At 40.5% G+C, this 12,442-nt stretch overlaps 1 protein-coding gene across 1 annotated transcript in view; it reads right to left on the reverse strand.

Annotated features, from left to right (window-relative positions):
- The window catches only part of LOC102281032 (aldehyde oxidase 4-like), a 71,366-nt gene that overhangs the window by 35,660 nt on the left and 23,264 nt on the right, over positions 1–12,442 (reverse strand). Inside the window, 8 exon segments of the mRNA XM_070360536.1 lie at positions 412–504; positions 1,117–1,279; positions 3,386–3,570; positions 5,858–5,967; positions 7,096–7,189; positions 7,629–7,780; positions 11,846–11,938; positions 12,175–12,319. Coding sequence (XP_070216637.1) covers positions 412–504; positions 1,117–1,279; positions 3,386–3,570; positions 5,858–5,967; positions 7,096–7,189; positions 7,629–7,780; positions 11,846–11,938; positions 12,175–12,319 — 1,035 coding nt within the window.

Genomic DNA, 12,442 nt, shown 5'->3' on the forward strand with positions numbered 1-12,442 from the left:
CATGGACTGTATAGTCCATGGAGTCACAAAGAATCAGACAGGACTGAGAAACTTTCAATTATAAGAAAGCTGGGAAGTCTCTATAGAAGCAGTAAATGCTAAGTCAGAGTTTAAAGAAAGGACAGACACTGGCCAAGAAAAGGAGGAAATTTTAAGCAGCAAAACTGAAAATAGAAGGGAAAGGAGATACAAAATCTAATTCTTTGTGTAGCCTTTAGTAAAAGCATAGAAGCTAAACCAAGAAAGCCATGTGTGGGTGACAATGTTACCCATCAACTGGCTTTAGCAGACTTTGTCTGTACAAGTAATAAAAATAAAAAATAAGTTCTTGAAAAGAAGGAAGATATATGCATAATGGCATACACTTACATGCACAGACAGATTAAAAAGCAAAACACCCCAGCCACCAACCTGGAACATCTGAATGCCTTGGGGTGTTTCTATAGGGAAATCTTCTAGCGCACTCACGAACTTTTCTGGGATATCAGGAAACTTGTGGGGGTCCTGAAAAGAAGATTTTTTTCACATTTAATTTTATAATCTGAGTGACTAACTTGGAAAAACACATGTCAGAAATAGGCTATTCTATTTATTCTTCCAGACATGAGATACCAGTTCTGCTGGGAGAGAGCCCTGAGCTTTGAATTCCCTGGGCTAGCACTGTTGTTTGAAGAAGTACATAATAAAATACTAATAATGGTTATGTACAGGCTATGGGATTATAGATGATTTTCTCTTCCTTTTTGTCTTATTCATATTTTTAAAATATTAAAATAGGTCTTACTTTAAGGAAAATATTATAGTTTGCTCACTGAAGGCTCTTCACTACTATAAATCAACTTGACACTGCATATTAGCCTCTGTCATACAAATTATAAAGCAAATGGAATAACAAGGTCATCCATCCCCTTCTCAGCTCAGGAGTGAAGGAGGGTGAGGGAAGGAGAGAAACAAAAAGGGCGAGGAGGAAGCTGTTGGAGGCGGGGAAGCGCCACTGGAAGGCCCCACCCTCGACACGCTCTGTGTATTATTAAAACCAGGCCATGGAGGCCCTTCATGTGCAGGCTCATGTCCAGGAGGCCAGGGGGCCCAGAGACCCAGAGAAGTAGTCCTTACCATTTTGTTCAGCCCTCGCCTCACTTTGAGGTAGAATTTGAAGAGTAAGCTGATGATGAGGGTTCGCCTATACTCTACCATGCCACCTTCAGCGTCTGGAGGGATGTAAATCTCATCCAGAACCAATCGGCAAGCATCACTCAGCATCTGGTCGTTCCATTTCCTAGCAGGAAAGAGTGTGAACATTTCACAGAAGAGGCAGAGACAAACACTAATCCAGCAGAGTACGAAAAGATGGAGAGCAGTATGTATCCGTCTTTGAAGTCTACACAAAAGACTCTCAAATCCCTCACTAGCTTTCTTTAGAATCTGGGGCAGTGGCTCCCAAATTTTCTTACAAAGTCCTCCTTTCAAAAATATTATTGAAAAAATTTTAATTTTTAATTGAGGTGTAATTGACATGACATTATGTGAGTTTCAGGGGTACAATGTAATGATTTGATATTTGTATATATTGTGAAATTATCACCACAATAAGTCTAGTTAATATTCGTCACCATATGTTGTTACAAATTTTTTTTCTTAGGACAGGAACGTTTAAGATCTAGTTTTGTTTTTAGCCATTTTCAAATATACAATATAGTATTATTATGTATAGTCACCATGCTGTACATTACATCCCAATGACATTTATTTTGTAACTAGAAATGTGTACTTTTTTAACCCCATCCATCCATTTTGTACTCCATCCTCCACCCCACCACATCTATGCAGCCACCGAACTGTTCTCTGTATCTACAAGCTCAGTTTTTGCTTTGTTTTAGATTCCACATATAAGATCGTACAGTATTTGTTTTTCTCTGCATCATACTTAGCATAATGCCCTCAAAGTCCATCTATGTTGCCACAGATGGCAAGGTTTCCTTCTTTTATTATAATGGAATAATATTCCATTATATATATATATATATATCCTTTATACATTGATCATCAATGACCACTTAGGTTTGCTGCCATTATCTCGGCTATTGTAAATAATGCTGCAAGCCGCATGGAATTGCTTATGTATTTTGAGTAGATGTTTCCATCTTCTTTGTAGGATCATATGGTAGTCCTATTTTTAATTTTTTGAGGAACCTCTATACTGTTTTCTACAGTGGCTGCACCAATTTGTATTCCCACCAACAGTGCATAAGGGTTTCCTATTCTCCATTCATGTTATTTCTTGTCTTTTATATAATACTCATTCTAACATGTGAGATGATAGTTCATGGTGGTTTTGACTTGCATTGTGATTAGTGATGTTGAGTATCTTTTCATACACTTGTTGGCCATCTGTATGTCTTCTTTGGAAAAATGTCCATTCAAATCCTCTGCCTATTTTTTAATCAGATTGTTTTTATTATTTTTAATGTCATGGCCTGGGAATGTTGATTTACCTCAAATAGCTTGGATGAAAAAAGTACTCAAATCAAGCTTCCCAGGATCTGGGACTTTGTTTTGTTCGTGGCTGTGTCTCCAACAACGACACCACACCTGCCCAAGCGCATGCATGCTCAGTTGCTCAGTCGTGTTTGACTCTGTGACGCCATGGACTGTAGCCCACAAGCTCCTCTGTCCATGGAATTTTCCAGGCAAGAATACTGGAGTGGGTTGCCATTTCCTCTTCTAGGGGATCTTCCTGACTAAAGACTAGTAAATGACTGAATTATTGATGATACTTGCAACATTTTTCATGGCTGAAAGTTATTATATAAGTGCTTTGTGAACACTTATTTTAGTTATTTCAGTATCAGAAAAAACTTGCTTTAAGTTCTAATTGTTGACAAAAACCTGATGGGTGGGTGAAAATTACTATAAAATTACTGGTTAGAAGAACTTCAAAAATTTGCTGTCCAAATGCTAGAAATAATGCAAATGACAGGAGGAAGGCCAATTCATCTTTTGGACTATTTCATCTTCTTTAAGCTCTTTAAGGACATTTTCAGTTGTCTTAGGACACAGTATCAGAAACATTTACTTATTTTTCAGGTTAATTTGTAGTGGAATTTTGGAGATACTATCTACTTAGATTATCTTAGATTAATTTGTGAATTATTATTATAGAAACTACAACAAAAGAATCATTGTATCTTGAAGGTGGTTGGTTTTTGGGTGATTTTTATTTTCTTTGTACTTTTCTGCAGTGATTAAATTTTCAACACATTATATGCATGTGTATATATATATATGTATATTATGATCAGAAAAAATTTTCCAAGTGCTATTTTCATTGAAATATTAAAATGGCAAGGCCTGGGTTGCATGCTTCAGATGTGTTATGACATACCTCCCAATGAGCTGCTGGCAGGTTTTGCTTGCAGAGACAACAGTGGGGCCAACACTTCCGTAGAACATCTGAAGTTCCTTGATGGTGTCTGTGCCATCCTCAAACTTCACGCTCATCCCAGCATTGACAATGGCAAAGGCGTTCTCCTGACGCTGGGCTATCCGGAGTCCTGACACAAAGTGCCACTAGAGACAGAAAAACAACGTGTAGTGCTTAGCTTCACTGTCTGATGTACAGCAACAATGACGTTTGGTATTGATCCTGAAAAAGATCTTGTGAATGATATAAGTTCTCACACAGGCGTGGTTATGGAGTATGGAACTGACTGTGGAGTATATACTGCCCATGTGCTTTGTATTTATTGTTATGTATTACATTAAGTATTAATTATTCTGTATTATATTATGTGTTAATATCTAATCCTCACAACAACTCTGCTCACGTCCACTTTCCCGATGAGGAAACTGCGAGGCTGGGTCGCCTGCACAAGGTCACACAGGAAGCGGCAGTGCCGGCTCTGGGGTCTGTGCTCATCTACCCTCCTCTGTGAATCCACGTGTGGCCTTGGGCAGGGGACTTAAACTGTTCCAGTTTTACTTCTCTTTAAAACGACAAGGTTTAATTTGATCAGATGGCAACTTGGTGACTGCTGAGAGGGCTGAGTGGAGGATGAGGAGGTGGGGTGCCTCTCACAGGGAACTTCCTCACTTCCACTTGTAGCAGTTTTAGTTTGGTGTTCTATGTAAATCTCATCTGAATAAAGAATTCTACTGTAGGAAAAAACCTTGGAACCCACAGGACAAACGGTCTCCAAAGTGCTTGCCAAGTTTAAATCTGTCATTCTAGGTTGAGTTTCATTACTAGTTTGAAACATTGGAGCCACAAAGCGTGAAAGCCTCTTTGCGTGGCCAGCATCTTGGTAGGGGGCAGGGGAGAGATTAGACCCTACCATCATGGACCCTGACAAGAAGCACACATTTTTGATCTAGAAAGTAAGGTGATAAAGAAGTGTTTGAGAGACACTGGTTTTTCCTGCTGTACCGCACTGACTGGTGGGGACTTGCCTCTCATTCCTCATCACCTTCCCTTGCCTGAACTATTGCATTAGCCTCCTAACTGGCCCTTCGACTTTTAGGCTATCCTCCAATCAACTTATCCTCTATCTTTCTAGTGATCAATGTTTCTCAAAAGCGCCTTTCATTAAGATTGGATCTTCTTTAAAGCCTTCAGAGGTGACTGTTTGCTAGGACCCATACAGACTCCTTAATAGAGCAATAGATATGCTTGGTGATGGAGCCCCAACCTCCCTTCCAGACTCATCTCTCAGTTTGCTCCACATAACCTGCCCGGCCATCTGGCCTTCAGCCTGCCATGCCCCCAGCCCCCATCCCCGTGAGACTATTAACTCTTTGACTATTTGTTTCATAGAATAAAAAAAAGTTGAATGATTATGTGGCAGCCTGGATGGGAGGGGAGTTTGGGGGAGAATGGATATATGTTTGCGTATGGCTAAGTCCCTTTACTATTCACCTGAAACTATCACAACATTGTTAATTAGTTATACCCCAGTACAAAACTAAAAAAAAGATTTTAAATTAAATAAAAATCCTGGAAAGATCACCCCCTTCTCTACACTGACCTATGCTGATCTCAACTGCCTTCCTTCATGGTTAACAACACCAGGGCAGTGTTCTCCCCATCACCGAAACTACCTCAATTCTTTGTCCGCTCATTTCCTGTCTGAGATTAGTTTTTTCCTATTTCAAGACCTTCCTCATAGGTGTAGAGACCTTTAAACTGAATGCTGTGTCTTGTAGTCTTCGGAGTTTAGCACTGTGCCAGGCATGTAAAGTAGTAGATAGTTAATAAATAGAAAATTGTACTTAAAATATCTGGTTAATAAATATCTGGTTGACTTGGTAGTAAATTTATGGTAATAAACTTTCAGTTTACCAGAAACTTGCTGTAGTCAACAGACTATTACTCAATCTTGGCTAAGTTTCATCTTTGTCTGAAACTCCCAGTTCAGCTCTTCACACAAAGGGCTCTCTTTTTTACAGGGCTAATGTTCCCTGCAGGCAGAGAGATAAGGCTCATGGAAATGTTTTCATTTCTTTTAAAATCAAAAGGAAAAATGAATATAATGATAATGAATATATAACACTGAAGGTAGCCTGGATCATATTTATCTTTATACTGACACAGTCATATATATTTTTTACTTTATCTTTTATGGAGGAAAGGACTAACAGAAGGCAAAGCACCCAGGGCCCCTGAGTTCATACCGTGGCTCTGATAAGAAAGCAAATCCGATGGTCACCTGGGAATGCACCCCTCCTGTGAGCAGCCCCAAAGGCGCCCTGCAGCAGCTGGTTGGAAAGGACACCTCTCTCTCGGAAGCCCACATGTGGCCTGCTGCTCAGGGTGAAGCTGGGCTTCCCTGGGGTGGGTGGCAGGTCAGGGAGCCCTTACCTGAGTAGAGTGCGGAATATACACAGATAACACAGTCTCTTCTGACTTGAGGTTGGCTTCAGGTGACTTCTCAAGGAAACGGCCATCTAAAGGAATCTGCCGTTTTCCTTCTATTAGAGAAAATGACCTTGATTAGGATGAAGTTATCAAATTGGAGAATATGCCCAAAGGGACAGATATGATGCACTTGTGGAAAGAGAGTGCAGTTGGGAGCCAGAGATGTGGGTTCTTTGTCTAGCTCCCGGGCTGGGTTGGCTGAGGCAGGTCCTGGAACCTTGGGCTTCTGGTTTCTCATGCATGATGGCAGGGTTGGACCCAGTACACTAACATGTCCTTTCTTGTTCTTATTGCCCATTGTACACCACTCACAACATTTGGGCTTTGAAGAACTTTAAAGCTATTTGGAAACTACCTAGTACAAAGTGAAAGTGAAGTCGCTCAGTCGTGGTTGCAAAGAGTAAGGCCTAGTATAAAGGAGGTTCACAAATGGGTAATGGGTACACTGGTTCCAGTGTATTTCATAGATGGGAAAATTGAGGCCCTGAGTCAAGAAAGGATAGATGACCTGTCCAAAGAGATAGAGATGGGATGAATGGCAGGGGTGGGATGCCTGATATATACTTTTCCCCCTTAAACAGTTTACCATACTCTCTCTTTTGCTCCACCATAGTTTTAAAAATCTGATTTTAATCAAAGAGAAGGTATCTTATATCAATAGACCTGTGAATAACACACATTTGTCTTTTTATTTCTTTAAGTTTAAATCATTTTCCCTTGGCAAAGTTTAAGCTATCTTTGACTAAAGAGAGAAGAAATGAGTAATATGCCCCACAAATTTGATTTTGTTTAAAATGAAAAGTACTATAAGGAAAAATTTCACCTTTATGAAACTGTGAAATAAAATATGCCATAAAACTTTAAAATCACATACATACACCTCATTAAATTTTCCTTTATCTGCCTTGATAGTACAATTTGGACTACGCATAAATACAGCCAACTAGTTCAGAAAAACTGTCAGGAGCAGTAACTTATGTGATCTACAAGATATAGAACATATGGAAAACAAGGTGATTGATCTCAGTTTCATCCTTATGTTTGAGGTAATGTAGATACAACCAGATATATTTGGTGAGTCTAAGTGAGATATATTTGGGTTCCTTGTTCATAGTTTGCAAAGGAGCTACGTAACTGATGTGATAATTATAAAATCAAATGCTTAAAGCTTGGTCTCTTACCTTTAGATATCAGATTGATGGTAGCATTTCCTGCTGCTAAGATGGGATTCAGGTCAGAATAGTTAGGCCTGCTCACCACATGCCCGCCTAAAGTCTAGATTAAAAAGAAAAGATGGCATTTTTAAAGCTACACTCAGTCATTTGAAAAATAAGGAATTATGTATACAGGGATCTTGTGTAAGCTTTAAAAATTCTCTTCTTTGTTTCAGAGAAAGATCTGGCAAACTTGGGGGGGGCGTGCAGCTAAATACAGTCAGACAACACAGTGTGCAAGAGTCCCACTCCTCTGACGCCAATTCGAACTTATAGCTTGAGAAAATATTGCCTTTCCATGTGCCATGAGGAAAAAAACCTCTTTCAGAACTGACCCTAGCACATGTCCAATAACATGGTGAAGTGAGGAGACTGGAGCCTGAGGAAACTCTAAATTCAGATATGCGCTGTGCTGCTGTCAATACAATTCTCATTGTCCCAAAACCGTCTCTAAAGCTGCTCTGACACAGTCTTATCTCATATGACACTAGAGAACATACCGCCATGTTCCTAATCTGGGCTCCAGCAAGTGTTCTCAGGTGCTTCAGGAGAGCGTGGTAGGTCTTGGTCTTCTCCTTTGGTTGTTCAGAAACAATAAAATGTAAGGCATCATTCAACTGGGCCAGGCTGTATCCTGCGCCTATCGTCACCCCTGAAAGTAAGGTATGGAATTTAAACTTAAAGTGGAAGGTAACAAGATGCATGGGCTGCTTGGAAACACTCTTTCAAATATATCTTCTCTTTTCATATAAACTTAGAAGGACAGAAACAAAGATAAAGATATTTTGGCAATTTGCTTTATTCTCAAATATTAAGTACCAAAGATTTTTCTCTTTCATGTACACAGTTGTATCTGCCTTAGATTTTAGGACACCTCAACCATAGATATCTGAAACTCATTACTCTGTTTATTCCCAGTGTAGTGCTGTCCTGAATAGACGGATCAAATGTGAAAATTTCAACCAAGATCCTGTAAGATTTTTACAAGATCATTACACTTGAGTGGAAGTTGACTTCCAAATCTGCATTGCTCATTTGCCCTTTTTCCAAACCATCTCTTCCTGTTGTTCCTTCATCATAACAAGAAGAGACACCTGCTGGAAACTTGGCTTAGTTCTATCTGCCTGTGAGCTTACAGGGAGTGTTTTGAGTAGTGATGTCTTCTACTTCATGCATTCTCAATGGGGGCAATACTGCCACTAAGGCAGTGAAAAAAATCTTATTCTTTTTATTTATAAAGCCCTGATACCCATACAGATATATGGTCTATCTGTGATGTTAGAATTTTATGGAGGATGAGGAGAGAAAAAATGTCCATCACTCTTTAGAGTGAGAAATGATGAAAAGGTTGAGAAATACTGACTTCATTTTCCAGGTTCTAACATCCAGTCCCTCCATCTCTACCACACCCTAACCACATCCCTTCCTTCTAGCCCTTCTCCATACAGCCTGACCTTTCCTTGCTCCATCTCCTTCTGTGGCTCCATTAATATGGACTTTCCAACAAGAAAAAAAATAAGAAAAGAATGAGCAGACTAAGATGGGAAGATCAGAGGGGAAAGCAGATAATTCTCCATTTGATTTCTATTTACGTATCTGAGATTTACTCAGACGTATGATTTTTATCAAGACCATCCCCAAGAAAAAGAAATGCAAAAAAGCAAAATGGCTGTCTGAGGAGGCCTTACAAATAGCTGTGAAAAGAAGAGAAGTGAAAAGCAAAGGAGAAAAGGAAAGATACTCCCATTTGAATGCAGAGTTCCAAAGAATAGCAAGGAGAGATAAGAAAGCCTTCTCAGTGATTAATGCAAAGAAATAGAGGAAAACAATAGAATGGGAAGGACTATAGGTCTCTTCAAGAAAATGAGAGATACCAAGGGAACATTTCATGCAAAGATGGGCTCCATAAAGGACAGAAATGGTATGGACCTAACAGAAGCAGAAGATATTAAGAAGAGGTGGCAAGAATACACAGAAGAACTGTACAGAAAAGGTCTTCACGACCCAGATAATCGCAATGGTGTGATCACTCACACTCACCTAGAGCCAGACATCCTGGAATGTGAAGTCAAGTGGGCCTTAGGAAGCATCACTATGAACAAAGTTAGTGGAGGTGATGGAATTCCAGTTGAGCTATTTCAAATCCTGAAAGATGATGCTGTGAAAGTGCTGCACTCAATATGTCAGCAAATTTGGAAAACTCAGCAGTGGCCACAGGACTAGAAAAGGTCAGTTTTCATTCCAATCCCAAAGAAAGGCAATGCCAAAGAATGCTCAAACTACTGCACAATTGCACTCATCTCACACGCTAGTAAAGTAATGCTCAAAATTCTCCAAGCTAGGCTTCAGCAATATGTGAACTGTGAACTTCCTGATGTTCAAGCTCATTTTAGAAAAGGCAGAAGAACCAGAGATCAAATTGCCAACATCCACTGGATCATGGAAAAAGCAAGAGAGTTCCAGAAAAACATCTATTTCTGCTTTATTGACTATGCCAAAGCCTTTGACTGTGTGGATCACAATAAACTGTGGAAAATTCTGAAAGAGATGGGAATACCAGACCACCTGACCTGCTTTTGAGAAACCTATATGCAGGTCAGGAAGCAACAGTTAGAACTGGACATGGAACAACAGACTGGTTCCAAATAGGAAAAGGAGTATGTGAAGGCTGTATATTGTCACCCTGCTTATTTAACTTCTATGCAGAGTACATCATGAGAAACGCTGGGCTGGAAGAAGCACAAGCTGGAATCAAGATTGCTGGGAGAAATATCAATAACCTCAGATATGCATATGATACCACCCTCATGGCAGAAAGTAAAGAAGAACTAAAGAGCCTCTTCATGAACGTGAAAGAGGAGAGTGAAAAAGTTGGCTTAAAGCTCAACATTCAGAAAACTAAGATCATGGCATCTGGTCCCATCACTTCATGGCAAATAGATGGGAGACAGTGGGAACAGTGGCTGACTTTATTTTTCTGGACTCCAAAATCACTGCAGATGGTGATTGCAGCTGTGAAATTAAAAGACGCTTAATCCTTGGAAGGAAAGTTATGACCTACCTAGACAGCATATTAAAAAGCAGAGACATTTCTTTGTCAACAAAGGTCCATCTAGTAAAGGCTAAGATTTTTCCAGTAGTCATGTATGGATGTGAGAGTTGGATATAAAGGAAGCTGAGTGCTGAAGAATTGATGCTTTTGAACTGTGGTGTTGGAGAAGACTCTTGAGAGTCTCTTGTACTGCAAGGAGATCTGGCCAGTCCGTTCTAAAGGAGATCAGTCTTGAATGTTCATTGGAAGGACATGTTGAAGCTGAAACTCCAATACTTTGGCCACCTGATGTGAAGAGCTGACTCATTTGATAAGACCCTGATGCTGGGGAAGATTGAGGGCAGGAGGAGAAGGAATGACAGAAGATGAGATGGTTGGATGGCATCACCGACTCAATGGACATGGGTTTAGGTAGACTCTGGGAGCTGGTGATGAACAGGGAGGCCTGGCATGCTGCGGTTCATGGGGTCGCCAAGAGTCGGACACGACTGAGCAACTGAACTGAACTGATGATTTTTATCCATTCACATGCTGAGTTTGGATAGTAGACAGTGGTACACGTGTCTCAGATAGCCTTATTTGGTGCATGATGAAGAAGGAATACTTGACTTGGAGTAAGAAGACTTAGGATCTAGTCCTGACTTGACCATGTGTTAGCCGTGTGAAGTTCAGCAGTTACTTAAGCCTTTTGATCCTGTATGTTCTTTAGGAGAATGGGGATTTCAAGACAACCTGCTCTGTCTACCTCCCAGGGTTGTCATGAGAATCAAAACAAATAAGAGATGTGAGAACCCTTAGTAAATTGTGAAGACTGTAAAAATAAATAAGGTTGTTGTTTATAGTTAAATTTTCAAATCTTATGGCCCAGATCTTTTCTCTTTTTGGTGAGTGTGCATGTATATAGGATATGCCTCAAGCAAATTTGTGAATCAGGGAGTAATCAGGGAGTAGGCAAGAACCTTTCCTACTGGCCAAATAATGTCTTGCTGCTGCTGCTGCTAAGTCACTTTAGTAGTGTCCGACTCTGTGTGACCCCATAGACGGCAGCGGACCAGGCTCCCGTCCCTGGGATTCTCCAGGCAAGAACACTGCAGTGGGTTGCCATTTCCTTCTCCAATAATGTCTTAAGTCTTCTTATTCAGTCACTCTCTATACTTGGCTGAGCTGTGTGCCATCCTCCTGCCATTATGGCTTCTATGACAATGTAGTCCATGGTGACACAGCTGGGTAGGCAGTTTGATAAAGCTCATAGAAGACTCACATAGGTGCTCAATAAATATTTCTGAAAGAGTAAATGAGGTCAGCTATTCTATGAAGATCTCAAATTAGTCCAGTTTTTGTAATTGATTAACAGCCCACTAGCAATGGCACCCCACTCCAGTACTCTTGCCTGGAAAATCCCATGGACAGAGGAGCCTGGTAGGCTATGGTCCATGGGGTCGAGAAGAGTTGGACACGACTGAGCGACTTCACTTTCACTTTTCACTTTCATGCATTGGAGAAGGAAATGGCAACCCACTCCATTGTTCTTGCCTGGAGAATCCCAGGGATGGGGAGCCTAGTGGGCTGTTGTCTATGGGGTCGCACAGAGTTGGACACGACTGAAGCGACTTAGCAGCAGCAGCAGCCAATGGTTACATCTTATTTGAAAAAAAAGGTACGTACCATCATCTGTGCTATCCACGAAATATAGTTCTTGAAGCCCAAGTGGAGATATAAAAACCGGATGGAATTCATCTCTGAATTTAATGCTGGGTCCTTAAGGAGAAAAATATGTAAAACAATTAGAAAAGAAAGACAGTGATGTGTGGCTTGCTGATAATTCAAAGTGGAAATTACACAGCAACTCACTTGCAAAAGGAAACAACACAACATTCTAAAGGATCATAGGCACTCACTAATAAAAGTAAATTGCATTTGTGCAGAGTTTTAAAAGAGACACGTTTGACTTACCCCCAATCTAGACTAAAAAAACATGCCCCTAGACCACCTACCCACTGCAGTGTTCCCCATGATGATGGGGGCTTCAGGGAAACTGGTTTTCAGCTCCAGAAGGTCATTCAAGTTTACAGGAGTGATCCAGGTGGTCCTCTTCCCTCGGAACGTCAGCCTCCTTTTGTTCGGGTCTTCTGCCATTCTCTACAGGGAAGCAAAGCCAATAGACTTCCAAATAATGCTCTGGGTGTCTAAGTAGCCTGCTGTTTATTTTAGCTTTTTGAGACAACCTAACTTCTGGGTATCAGGAGAAGGTGGCCTTGTTTG

The sequence above is a fragment of the Bos mutus genome, chromosome 2 (assembly GCF_027580195.1).
Source record: "Bos mutus isolate GX-2022 chromosome 2, NWIPB_WYAK_1.1, whole genome shotgun sequence".
Taxonomy (NCBI): Eukaryota; Metazoa; Chordata; class Mammalia; order Artiodactyla; family Bovidae; genus Bos; species Bos mutus.